Below are 14867 nucleotides of genomic sequence, written 5' to 3' on the forward strand. Positions count from 1 at the left end.
TTAGAGAAGGTGATTTATCTTGTTGCGATATTGGTGTTCTGCTGTGTCCTCAATCAATGTCTGCCTCTGCGGTGCTCCTATTGTGCTACTGTTTTGACTCCCAAAAGGAAAATATCGATCCATGAAACCAATGCTGCAATTATGATGCAAAAGGAGGTAGACAACATCATCCAGATTGATGAGGGCTTTTTCGAAAACTCTTCCCTTCTTACAGATTCCCTTCCTAATGCAGACAATATGGAATGTGCATAAAAATGTATTCATGTGTTCCTGTTCTTCACATTTGTTCGCTTTTTGTTCTAAACACAAACTGTTTTAGCTCATGCTAACTGGGGGTCTGTTAGAATAGAAATGATTTTGTTCATATAAGTTAGTATTCGCTGCACCATTTTGTATTTTAGACACCATTTTGTATCGCGATCAAAAGTACTCCTTAGCTGTTTTCAAGAAAACGACCTTGGTAGGTTTCATTTCTCCATGGCCGAGCTTTGCTTCTTTCATGAATACAATGTTCTTTCCCGTTAGATAAAGGCCTTCTCCCACTTGTCTAGTAGTGGGAACAAGCCGAGTGACCTTGAGTAGTGGATAATGTGTGCCCTTCCTCGGTATCGAAACTTATGCTTTGTACTCCACTGTATTACAGCATCTGTTTAGAAAATTCCATAATGGGCGTGTCTTTATTGGTTCTGGAATGTACATAATGTAACTTTATGCTTGCTTTTGTCAGTTCCTCTACAGCAATCCTAGGAGGCTGGTCAGACTGGACTCCGCTCGAGCTTTATTCTAATAAATAACTTGGTTTGTTTTCTCTACTGTCTGACTGACTCTTCATTTGTGTGGAAGGATGAGAGGTGGTCGCGAGTGACCCGAGTGACCCTAATTGAGTCATTTACTTCAGTCGGAAGGGAATGCCCAGACATGGGTCCTGTGCTCACTGCGCCACTGGATTTAAGCTAGCCTGACTGATGATGGGTGATGCCCCAATACCGGTCCTAGGATGCTTGGTTCCGGTCCAGGAAGGACCTGGCTTGTAAGTTCAAGCTGGACTGTTTCCATGAGGAGAAGGGTCAAGACTGATTTGCACATGGCCGGGTCCAAAATGGGGTTGTATGGTGAGCAAAAGAATGATGGATTAAAAAGTCAGATCTTTGTGACTGGGGATGAATGCTTACCTTTCGTCCATCATTTGTTCCTTTTGTTTGTATCGTCCTAAGTGGGAAGGGAATGCCCAGACATGGGTCATGTGCTCACTGTACCACTGGATTCAAGCTAACCTGGCTGATGGGGGTGATGCCCCAATACCGTTCCCAGGATGCTTGTTTCGAGTCCAGGGAGGATCTGGCTTGGCAGTTCAGGATGGACTATTCCCATAAGGAACACAGTCAAGACCTATTTGCATAAGGCTAGGTCCAAACTGGGGTGGCTTGGTGAGCAAAAAAACAATGGATTAAACCCAGATCTTTGTGACTGGAGGTGAAAGTTTGCATTGTTCAGCATTCTGCCCATCATTTGTTCCTTTTGTTTGAGACATAATCCCAGGCCCTGGATCATGAGGCTGGAAGGTATTTTAACAAACCTCTCTCGGTGATGGGCTTGGCCGTGGCATGCCTGCCTTTGATTTGAGATATGACACCTCAGTGGTGTTGACGGGGTTTCGACCTCTATAGAATTAGACGGTTATCATCAAGACAATAAAGCATTAACCATGAAAGTAAATCTACAAATGGCAAATTAATATAGTTAGATTTGGAAAACCCCTATTGAATGGCCATGAAGAGAAAATAGGACTTTCTCAAGGGCTGTCCATGAAAATATAATCTGAAAAATCGGGATTACAAAATATTTGGGGTAAATACCGAAGGTGTTCCTTCCTGCCCAAAACAATCCTGCCTACCACGCATGAGCCCTTGTACAATAGCGTAAGAGTGCCTGCATTGTCGCAAAGTAGCAGAGTGACCCAAGTCCCTGGTTCAAGCCGGGCAGGTCCCCCACCGCGTTAGCACACCCTGCTGGCGCTGTGTCCCCGTTCCTCACTGCTGCTGCAAGTTCGAGGCCCTCCTCCACCCGCAGGCTCCTGCCTGCGCCTCATCCCTGGTGGCCCAGTGGTGGGCCTGTAAGTATTTCGTGTGTCTTCCCTGCTGTTTATCATTTTTGTTTGTTTTTATCTGTTACTGTCTGTACTTGTCCTTCTTCATAGTCTCTGCCCTTTAGTTTGCCCCTGTCTCCGTTATCTGCTGCCTGTGTTTGACACTGTTTTTGTCTGCATTCTGTGCTCGTTCGTAGTTGCCACTGTGTTTTTGTTTGCCTTCTGTGCCCATTGCTTGTTTTTCGCCACCGTTGTTCTGTACCGCTCTGCCCCCCGGCTGCCCCGCGTTTCCCACCGCTGTGTCCCTTACAGCCCGCCCCCCGTGACCCGATTCATCCCCGCTCCCCCCCTCCCAGCTGTTCCTCCCTCCCTCATCCCTCATAATGCAGGCCGCTGTGCGGCCGCGCCACTGGCGCACTGAAGGTCAGCCTAAGGCAAGCCTGTCTGCGCCCGTCCGCGCCTGGACCGCGTCCAGCGCCAGAACCCCTGGCCCCCGCGGGAGCCAAGAAACCCGACTGAAATACGACACCGCCACGCTCCATGCCCTCAACACCGGCCGATCATCCACCTGCTACCGAGCCACCCCGAAGCGCACACACGGACCATTCTCCTGCCGAGAATGCAACTTCACCTGCCTCCGGACCTTCACCCCACCCTCAGCATCAGGCAACAACAACCACCTCAAGTGCATCCTGCTCAACACCCGCTCCATCCACAAGAACGCCGTCGAACTCCGGGACCTCCTCGACACTACAGCCCTGGACATCGCCTTCCTCACGGAGACCTGGATGAATGCCTCCTCAGCCCCCAACATCGCCATAGCCATTCTGGAAGGCTACAAGATCACCCGGAAAGACCGCACCAACAAAACCGGAGGAGAAATCACCATCATCCACAGGAACACCATCAGCGTCCCAACCAACACCAAGGAAACCCTCACCACCCCCGAACACCTACCCTTTCCCGATCCACCATGACCCAAAGTCCATCCTCAGAGGAACCCTCATCTACAGACCCCCGGGCCCACGTACACAATTCAGCGAAGCCATCGCTGACTTCATCAGCCCGCACGCCCTCGCCTCCGCAGACTACATCCTCCTAGGGGATCTGAACTTCCACCTGGAGAACTTGAACGATAACAACACCACCACCCTGTTCGACAACCTAGCCAACCTTGGACTAAAACAACTGGTGACCACCCCCACCCATTACGCCGGACACACACTCGACCCCATCTTCTCCGCCAGCAACCACGTCCCCTATAGCCACACCACCGGCCTCCACTGCACCGACCACAGCTGCATCCACTTCACCTTCAAGAAGACTACATCCCACCTCCACCTGCAGCAGATCCCCCGCAGAAGCTGGAGAAAAATCACCACCGACCAGCTCACAACGTCACTAAGCCAGAACCCGCCATCCAACACCACTGACCCCGGAAACATCCTTTACAATGCAACTTTTACCACGCAGTGCCTTTACGACGCAACTTTTACAACGCAAACCATTACAACGCATTGCGCTGGGGGGCGCTCTAGGATAGGGAATAAGTTTAATTTATTATCCAACACCTTCCCTAGTGTCCACGGGGACTGGAGTTGGAATAGTAAATTAAACTATTCACTATCCAGCACCCCAAAGCGCTATGCGTTGTAAAGGTTTTCGTTGTAAAAACTGCGTCGTAAAGGCATGCGTGGTAAAAGCATGCGTTGTAATGGCATATATCCCACTGACCCCAATGCCGCCGCACGCAACCTCACACAGTGGATCAGCAACTGCGCCAACACCCCCGCACCACTGAAGAACCCTCCTAGCAAGCCCGACAACAGAATAGCCACCTGGTTCACCGACAAACTCAAGGACTCTAAGAAATCCTGCCAAACCCTCGAGAAGACCTGGCACCACGAACAGACGGCAGAAAACCATGCAGCTCTCAAGAACGCCACCCGCATACACCACCAACTGATCCGCACCACCAAGAGGACTTCTTTCAAGGAGCGCCTAAACAACAATGTACACAACAGCAAGGAGCTCTTCAGCATCGTGGAAGAACTCTCCAACCCGAGCGCCAACTCCAATGACATCCCACCATCGCAAGACCTCTGCGACGCACTCGCCACCTTCTTTCACCGCAAGATCACTGACATACACGACAGCTTCGGCGCCCAGACTCTGCCATCAGCCACAGAACCATCACCCCCCACCGCCACCCTCAACACCTGGAACCCAATCAGCATTGAAGACACCACCCACGTCATGAACACCATCCACTCCGGCTCACCATCCGATCCATGCCCCCATCACATCTTCAACAAAGCAGACGCCGTCATCGCACCCCACCACCGGAACATCATCTACAACTCCTTCTCGACCGCCACCTTCCCAAAGAGCTGAAAACACGCAGAGATCAACGCTCTACTGAAGAAACCCACAGCGGACCCAAGGACCTCAAAAACTTCCGGCTCAGCTCCCTTCTTCCCTCTCCAGCGAAAGTCATCGAGAAGACCGTCAACAAACAACTGAAAGCCTTCCTCGAGGCAAATGGCTCCCTCGACCCATCCCAGTCCGGATTCCGCGCCAACCACAGCACCAAGACCGCCCTCATCGCAGCCACCGACGACATCAGGACCCTGCTTGACAATGGGGAAACAGCCGCCCTCATCCTCCTTGACCTCTCAGCCGCCTTCGACACCGTCTGCCACTGCACCTTAAGATCTCGCCTCCACAACACAGGGATCCAAGGATGACCCCTGGACTGGATCACATCATTCCTCTCCGGCAGAATCCAGAGAGTCCGCCTCCAATCCCTTCCACTCCGCGTCCACCGAGATCATCTGCGGCGTACCCCAAGGCTCCTCACTCAGCCCGACTCTCTTCAATGTCTACATGAGCCCCCTCACCGCCATCGTATGCGCACACAACCTCAACATCATCTCCTACGCCGACGACACCCAGCTGATCCTCTCCCTCACCAAAGACCCAGCCACCGCGAAGATAAACCTCCAGGAAGAAATTAGGGACAACGCAAACTGGATGAAGGTCAGCTGCCTGAAACTGAACTCGGACAAGACGGAAGTCCTCATCCTGGGACCATCCCCATCCGCCTGGAACAAATTCTGATGGCCCACTGCCCTGGCACTGCACCGACACCCACGGATCATGCACGCAACCTGGGATTCATCTTGGACTCCACGCTCACACTCACCAAACAAGTCAACACCATCTTATCCTCATGCTTCAACACCCTGCACATGCTCTGAAAGATATTCAGATGGATCCCCACCGAAACAAGAAAAACCGTCACCCAAGCCCTCGTCACCATCCAGTTGGACTACGGGAACGCCCTCTACGCAGGAACCACAGCAAAACTTCAGAGAAGACTCCAGCGCATACAGAACACCTCCGGTCGCCACATCCTCGACATCCCTCGCCACAGCCACATATCTGCCCACCTGAGAGCTGCACTAGCTTTCAGTCAGCAAGAGAATCACGGTCAGGCTCCTCACCCACACACACAAGGCTCTCCACGACATAGGCCAGACTACCTCAACAAATGCCTCACGTTCTACACTCCGTCCCGCCAGCTCCACTCCGCCAGCCTCGCCCTCGCCACCATCCCACGGATTCGTGGAACCAACCACCGGAAGAAGATCGTTCTCCTACCTGGCCGCCAAGTCCTGGAACTCCCTCCCCGTCCAACTTCGACTGACCTAGGACCACCTCACCTTCAGGAGACACCTCAAGACCTGGCTGTTCAAGCAGTAGCAGCACCTCCCTCCCCCCAGCACCTTAAGACCCTCACGGGTGAGTAGCGCGCTTTACAAATGCTATGATGGATTGATTGATTGATTGTGAGCAGTGCAGGCAGAGAGCAGGAATGCATTAGGTTTTGGCATAAATGCCGCACTCCTGCCTTCTCCCTTTCACGCAGCGCACCGGGCTGTCAAGCTGTGTTTGGGAAATATCAATAAATCTGGTCCGGGGTCCGCATATGGGAAGCGTCTTACAACTTTTTAGCAGATTCAAGAAACAATTGCCAAGTTATTAAAAATGGCTTATGAATTTGCTATCTGAATTAAAATATTGAGTACAGAGCAGCTACTGCCTACCCTACAATATGCACATAAATCACGGCTGGATGAAGAAAACCTTTTCTGTTTGAATGAGCTCAGAAACCATGATGTTGGTGATTCACATCGCAACCCCATTTATTTAGTCTACAAATCCGGGGTTCTACCCCAAACACAGCAGAGAAAATGAGAAATCAAGGTTTTATACAGTGCACAGACAAAATATCGACTCCAAAATATCGACTGGACATAATATCGAGTTTTAAATATAGACTGGACAAAATATCGACTGGACATAATATCGACTACAAAAATATAGTTTTTCAGGTAAGTGAAGTAATATCGACTGTATAAAATATAGATAGCAAAAATATCGAATTTTTAATAATATATAATATTTTATAGTGTATTTTTATGTAATAATATGTGTGAAAAGTGTGTATTAATGTTATAAAATATTTTATTAAATGAATTTTGTTTTTATAATAATTGCGTAATGTAATTCTGTAGCGGGTTGTGGGTTTACAGGGGAATAGGGTGGGAAGTAATTTAATAATAATTAATTAATTAATATATGTTTGTAAATATTTATAATTAATAATTAATTGATAATTAATTAATAATAATTAGTTAATTAATTAATATAATTTTGTACATATTTTATATTAGTAATTAATTGGTAATTAATTAATTGTAATTAGTTAATTACATTAATTAGAGTACATTTTAATATATATAATTTTGTGTTATTGTTAAGTAATTAATTGGGGAAAAAATAATAATAATTATTAAAATAATTACAGCTAATGTGCTAATATATTTACTTTATTGTTATTGTTAATTAATAATTATTTGGTAATTAAATAATATTGATAAATTTTGGGTAAAGGAGTATTTTTAGGGTTCAGGGTCAGTTTTTAGTTTTTGGGTAAAGGGGAATTTTTAGGGTTTTGGGTCAGTTTTCAGTTTTAGGGTAAAGGGGTATTTTTAGGGTTCAGGGTCAGTTTTTAGTTTTTGGGTAAAGGGGCATTTTTAGGGTTCAGGGTCAGTTTTCAGTTTTTGGGTAAAGGGGTATTTTTAGGGTTCAGGGTCAGTTTTGGGTTTTTGGGTAAAGGGGTATATTTTAGGGTTCAGGGTCAACAAATAAGATTGTAAAAAATTATTTTTATTATTTTCATTTATTATTTAATTATTATAATTTAATTTAAGTATTTTTAAGTATATTTTAGTAATTAAAATTTAATATTAATTTAATTTAACACTGTTTTTAATAAAGTCGATATTTTTTACATCTATATTATTGTAAACGATATTTTGTACTCGATATTTTTGTACTTACCTGTTTGTAGATACTTTGAAGACTGTTTGAAGATATTTTGACTGTCGATATTTTGTCCACGATATTTTGGCAAGTCGATATTTTGTCCCTCGATATTATTTCAGTGATCCGTTTTATACATGATACAGACCTTTCTTTCACATATCAAGATTTCATACAGGATACAGACCTTTCTTTCACATATCAATGTTTCATACATGATACAGACCTTCCTTTCACATATCAAGGTTTCATACATGATACAGACCTTCCTTTCACATATCAAGGTTTCATACAGGATACAGACCTTTCTTTCACATATCAATGTTTCATACATGGTACAGACCTTTCGTTCACATATCAAGGTCTCATACATGATACAAACCTTCCTTTCACATATCAAGGTTTCATACATGATACAGACCTTCCTTTCACATATCAAGGTTTCATACAGGATAGAGACCTTTCTTTCAAGGTTTCATACATGACACATACCTTCTTTTCACATATTAAGGTTTCATACATGATACAGACCTTCCTTTCACATATCAAGGTTTCTTACATGATACAGACCTTCCTTCCACATATCAAGGTTTCATACATGATACGGACCTTTCTTTCACATCTCAATCAACGGCAGAGTCAAGGGTGAGATCTTCTAACTGTCCTTACTTAGATAACTCTGTGGCTCCTGCAAACCATTCTTCAGATCAGGCTGACTGAGGATGACATCTTGATTACACTGATCGAGTCCACGCAGGGCATACGTATAACTTGCCCCGCCATAGATATGAGATGTCAACATTGATGTGATGTGTGTGATTATACACAGTGCATCACAGAAGTGCAAGATATACTTATGTCAGGTAAGTGCATCTGGTGAATTTCAGTGTTTTTTATTTTAAACATTTGTTTTTGATATCATTAGAAGACCTATGTATTACTCCAATTTAACCTTTAATTTTTTCAGTGAATTTCTATAGTTTTTGTAATATAAAGTAATATCTTATTATGATACGTCTGCATATCAGATTGGTTCTAGTGCTGTGTGTGTACTCAACTTACCATGAATCCACGGCTCTACTGATTTCTCCTCACACCTTCAAAAGACACTCATCTCTCGTGCACACTGACATCCCTCTCTTGTTATGCACGCATATTACACATACTCAACAATCACATACCTTTTTGAAATAGAAGATGATTCTTTTCAGCTGGACGGAGGCATTGAGTGGATTTCAGAAGAGAGGCTACAGAAGTCTGGAGTGACTGGTCATCATTTTGAACGCCATATTGTACACGAAGACAGCTCTCTGCATAAGGATGGACATCATCAGAGCTCCGTGCTTTGGGATTGTAGAATATTTCTCGCTCTACTGCAAGACAGAAGGACCAGGAGAGACAGAGTGGATGATACAGACTGGAAGAATAAACAGCTGTGAGACTGTACGAGGAGCAATGAAGCAAAGGTACTCTTCAGCAAGACCAACATAGGTCTACACTGCTTTCCAGTAATAACAACAAGCACTTCAAGATCAACACCAACCATCTTCTGCATGACTATCAATCTGGCTTCAGGTCATGCTGCAGTGTGGAGACAACTACCCTACATATCATAGACAGCATCCTTCTGATTACCAAAACAGATGACCCAACTAACCTCCATATCACAGACCGCATCCTTCTGATTACCAAAACAGATGACCCAACTAATCTACATATCATAGACCGCATCCTTCTGATTCCCAAACAGATGACCCAACTAACCTACATATCAAAGACAGTATCCTTCTGATTCCCAAACAGATGACCCAACTAACCTACATATCACAGACCGCATCCTTCTGATTCCCAAACAGATGACCCAACTAACCTACATATCACAGACAGTATCCTTCTGATTCCCAAACAGATGACCCAACTAACCTACATATCACAGACAGTATCCTTCTGATTCCCAAACAGATGACCCAACTAACCCTCATATCACAGACCGCATCCTTCTGATTCCCAAACAGATGACCCAACTAACCTACATATCACAGACCGCATCCTTCTGATTCCCAAACAGATGACCCAACTAACCTACATATCACAGACCGCATCCTTCTGATTCCCAAACAGATGACCCAACTAACCTACATATCACAGACAGTATCCTTCTGATTCCGAAACAGATGACCCAACTAACCTACATATCACAGACAGTATCCTTCTGATTCCCAAACAGATGACCCAACTAACCTACATATCACAGACCGCATCCTTCTGATTCCCAAACAGATGACCCAACTAACCTACATATCACAGTCAGTATCCTTCTGATTCCCAAACAGATGACCCAACTAACCTACATATCACAGACCGCATCCTTCTGATTCCCAAACAGATGACCCAACTAACCTACATATCACAGACAGTATCCTTCTGATTCCCAAACAGATGACCCAACTAACCTACATATCACAGACAGTATCCTTCTGATTCCCAAACAGATGACCCAACTAACCTACATATCACAGACCGCATCCTTCTGATTCCCAAACAGATGACCCAACTAACCCTCATATCACAGACCGCATGCTTCTGATTCCCAAACAGATGACAAAACTAACCTACATATCACAGACCGCATCCTTCTGATTCCAAACAGATGACCCAACTAACCTACATATCACAGACCGCATCCTTCTGATTCCAAACAGATGACCCAACTAACCTACATATCACAGACCGCATCCTTCTGATTCCAAACAGATGACCCCGGCCTCCTGATATTACTGAACCTCTCAGCTGCCTTCAACAGTCTTGTCCACCCCATCCTCATTGGCTCTGTTTTGTCTCAAATGGGTTTCCATGGAGACGCCCTTCACTGGTTCTCCACTTACCTTTCCAACTGACATGAGTTCATTCACATCGGCACCTGCTGATCCCCAAAGATGGGGCTCACCTGTGGAGAGCCTCAGAGTTTCATATTGTCCTGCATCCTCTTCAGTCCCAACATTGACCCCCCTGTGGCTCTACTCACAGATAACATGAAAGATCACCACTACACTCATGACTCACAGCTGTATTTTAAGGTCACACCTGGGACAGACATCCAATTCTTAACGTGCTTCTTGTACCTCATCCAGACAAGGATGTACAGCACCTACCTGAAGTTTAATCTGACCAAAATAGACATCCTGCTGTTCCCCAAGAACAACATCCAACAACTAGCCATAGCTGCCTCAAAGACAAAGAACCTGGATGGATTTAAACACAAATTTTCAGCTGAAGCCAGTTCACTCTAGACACAGGTCTCATCTTCAAGGAGCACATTGCCAAGAAAGCTAAGATGGCCCGTGAGCAGCTTTTTCTACTGAGTGAGGCCGCCTAGGAAGCAACTTTAGACCTCCCATTCTTCTGCTTGGTAGCAATGCTCAGATCCACAAGCTCTTCCTTCAGAGCATTCTTCATACAGCAATGCAGCAGGACGGCTAATGATGGACCTGAAGAACTATGACCAATGACCCGCACCCTGATGGGTCTCCACTGAGTGCACTTCACAGCCTGTAGCATCGTCAAAACCAGCTGTATCATCTACAAAGCCTTAACGACCGGCGCCCCTGCAGGTCTAGCTAGGAACCACCATCTCCTGTGGACCTACAGCAAGGACACTATCAGACTGAAGACAAAGAGGTGGAACAATCAACACAAGGCATCAGGCCTTCTCCATCAATGCATCTAGGATACGGAATAACAATCCCATAACAACTAGAACTGCTCAATTCCGCTTCAATTTAAGAAAGCGCTAAATATCCCCCTCCTTAAATAACTTTAGATCGTAACGCAGTACAGTGTGCATTTGTTATTAATAAACAGCTGACTCTCCAATCACACGATGACTGTATCTTTGCATTTGAACCTATAAAATGCTCTGTTACCTTTCAGCTATGTCAGCGCTCTATACATACACGGACATAAATAAGAAAGCAGATGGGCGCTATTGCAAGTCTATGGTTTAGAAGCCCAATTTAGGGTGAAATATACAAAGCCATTTTACAATCAAAAACACTACAATTCACAAAATCACAGGGTTTGCCACCCAAAACGTCCATTTACGAGGTACTAAAATTGTTGGGAAAGCATAGGTTTTGAGACCTATATTAAATCACAATTAGAAAGGGTTGTAAAATGTATATTTCTTCCTAATTGTGATTTGGTATTGTACACACAATAGTTTCTCATCATAACTGCCGTCACAAACAATTGACCAGTTACCAAAACCTTAAAGGAGGTGGAAACTACCTTGCTAAGGAGAAAGGGTTCTGAGGGGACCACCTGCCCTTTGAAAGTCACGTCAGTCGATCACAGGGGTAACAGGCAATAGTCAAGGGGACCACTGCTTGTTCTCACCGATATCTTCTCAAATATGATTTCTTTTAAAGCTGCATCAGTCCCTTTTGATGTAAAAAGTTTCACAATGCAAATACAAGAAGGGAGGTCTGCTGCTCCTTCCAGGCCTGTCAATGTTAATGTCAAATGTTCTTGTTAAGCGCACATATCACCGGGGAGGTCTCATGGTGCTGAGCAACAAACAGCAGCAAAAGGATAACAGCAAGGACAACGAAAGCAAACTTACAAGGGAAAGAGCCAAGTTTTTAATTCTGTTCGGAAGCATCTATAATCGACTATGGATGGGAGGTGTGAAGGTAGCTTGTTCCAGAGCATAGGGGCCAAATAAGGGAATGATCGCCCACCATTTCGAGAGGTTTGAATACGTGGGCGAACAAGGTACAATTTGGTACCTGAACTTAAAGATCTTCCAGGCATGTACCATTGAAGTGTTTTAGCTAGGTATCTTGGGCCGGTATCATACAAGGTCCTGTGTGTGAGGCATAGGATTCTAAAATGGCCTCTTTGCCGCACCAGAAGTTTTAAGGGTAGGGGCAGAAGGGGAACTGGAAGGGAGATTGAGAATGAGTCCTTGTTAGACCCGGCCTCGTGGCGTGGTCCTCCCAGACCCGTGCACCACACCAGGCCCTTGCTTATCACGGCCTACCCGACCATTCCCTCCATGATCCACACACACGACACTGGACGTCCCCATCCTCACCCTCCATCTGCCCGGTACCGGACGCACCCAAACCCTATAGGCCCCCAAAGGCCTCCGGTGCCCATTCCCCTGCACCTAAAATGGCCGCCCTCAGCCCGACCTCTGCCCTAGACGCGCCATACCCGGCTGGGGGGTAGAGCGTTCCCCGTGAGCAAGAGAGGGAGGAGCAGTTCGATCACACCTCCCACCTCCCCTCGAGAGATGGGTTTCGATCGCCCATCCGGCCTCCCTGAGGGCTGGCTCCAAGCCTGCGGCGTTTCTGGGATCCCTCCAGACCCAACTTGAAAGGATGAAAGGGGCCGAGTGGGAGGAACCCCAACAAGCGGCCCCCAGGTGCTAAGGCCTCTGCCTGGGAGGACTCCGGACATCAAAGAGGAGCAGTCATATATCAAGGGGTGCTCTGGGACGATCAAGTTAGTTTAATCCTGGAACTAAGAGAGCCCTGCTGACATCGTCGCGGCTCCTACCCGGCAGAGAAGGACTTCTGCCCAAAACCATCTGAGCCCTGCTGACATCGTCGCGGCTCCTACCCGGCAGAGAAGGACTTATGTCCGGCGCCATCTGAGCCCTGCTGATCTCGTCGCGGCTCCTACCCGACAGAGAAGGACTTCTGCCCGAAACCATCTGAGCCCTGCAGACCTGGTCGCGGCTCCCTTGCAACCTTGGGAACACCTGAGCCCTTCTGATTCGATCGCGGCTCCCCTACGACCGTAAGAACTGTTACATCCTTGCTCGAGCCCTGCAGACGTGGTCACGGCTCAGAGACTATCCTGGTCCGGCTGGACCCCAGATCTACTCGTATCCCCCAGCTCGAGGATTGAGAGCTGTGCACCGGATACCCACCTGCATCTATCTTGAACATTAAGAGTGTCCCGCTACCCAAATCCCGACCGAGACTCTTTGAGCCCTTGCTCTACTTGTACATAAGAATCCTGCGGATCATAAAGATCCATTTACTTGAGATATAAAGAATACGTGCTCCTGAAAACCTACAGTGTGATCTCCCTTTGTCGAGTGGTGCTAGCGCAGTGCGTGCGATCCTAGATTTGAGACTCTTCCCCTGAAGGGTCTCCCGACAATGCTCTGCAGTGTTCCTAGGACAGGTGGGTCATAGGGTGGTCAGGTGCATATTCTGGCCTCCCCGGGGATCGCCCCTTCTAACATTGGTGGCAAGCGATGGGATCCGAGACCACAATATAGAGATCGTACAGTGAGCGTCGGACGCACTCCCGAACAAAGATGGCAGAAGGAAACACCATGAGTCCCACTGGAACCGATGCGAGGACTACGTTCCGTGCGGAACAGCTGGAAGAGTACACGCACAAAGAATTGAAGGAATTTTGCAAAGAACGGAAAATCGCTACCACAGGCCTAAAAACGAAAGAAGATATGCAAAAATCCCTACAAGCCTGGGTGGAGTCCGGAGCACCCCTTCCCCAAACAGGAGGAGTAGAGGAGCAGCCGGCCGAACCCGGACTCGTCCAAAAGGGAAGCAGCAGCGCCCAGGTACGAAGCAACGCACCAGATGGGGGCCTCTCCCCGGAAGAGCTAGCGGACAGAGAGCGAAGCCGCAATCACGAACTTGAAATGGCCAAACTAAAAATCGAGGGCGAACTAAAATTAGCAGAAAAGAAGCTAGCGGTAGAACAGCTACGAGTGCAATGGGAGTTGGAGGAGAAGAACCTCCAACAAGAACATGAAGGCAAGAGACTTCAGCTAGAGCATGAGCGCGGCTTGAAGGAGATTGAACTGAAGGCAAGAAGCGAAGAAGGCCGGCCCCCGAGGAACGGAGAGACCGTTCCCCCGGTAGAGCCAAAAGTCCACATCCCCAAGGATGTGGTGAAAGAATACTATAAAACCGACGATATCCAGCAGTGGTTCAAGGCCAACAAAGTCGCCATGACTTCCCACCGAGTCCCACAGAAGGATTGGGGGGCTGGGTTGTAGGGTCGATTCCTGAGCCAGGGGAGAGACACCCTGCTCGACCTGCCGTCCTCAGTGCAGACCTCCTACAGCCACATGAAAGAGGCCCTCCTAACGAGATACGGGCTCACCCCCGAAATGTATCGCCAGCGGTTCCGAGACTGCAAGAAGCTCCCTGGCACCACGTGGGTGGAGTATGTGATTTTTTACAGTCGAGCATTAGAAGGGTGGATCAAGGGCAGCAAAGTTACCACCTTTGAAGAACTAACCAACCTCAATGCATGGGAACACTTGTCCTCAAACTGTTTTGTTTAACTACGCCAGCATCTGCTTGACAGCAAGCTCGCAGATCCGAGGAAGCTGGCCGTCGAA

General features: G+C 47.0%; 1 protein-coding gene across 1 annotated transcript in view; it reads right to left on the reverse strand.

Moving 5' to 3' along the window:
• The window catches only part of LOC147725754 (von Willebrand factor A domain-containing protein 2-like), a 233632-nt gene that overhangs the window by 41723 nt on the left and 177042 nt on the right, over positions 1-14867 (reverse strand). Inside the window, exon 5 of the mRNA XM_086964585.1 lies at positions 8659-8850. Coding sequence (XP_086820711.1) covers positions 8659-8850 — 192 coding nt within the window. The remainder of the gene's footprint in view (positions 1-8658; positions 8851-14867) is intronic.

Source organism: Lissotriton vulgaris, chromosome 3_2, assembly GCF_964263255.1.
Source record: "Lissotriton vulgaris chromosome 3_2, aLisVul1.2, whole genome shotgun sequence".
Classification (NCBI taxonomy): domain Eukaryota; kingdom Metazoa; phylum Chordata; class Amphibia; order Caudata; family Salamandridae; genus Lissotriton; species Lissotriton vulgaris.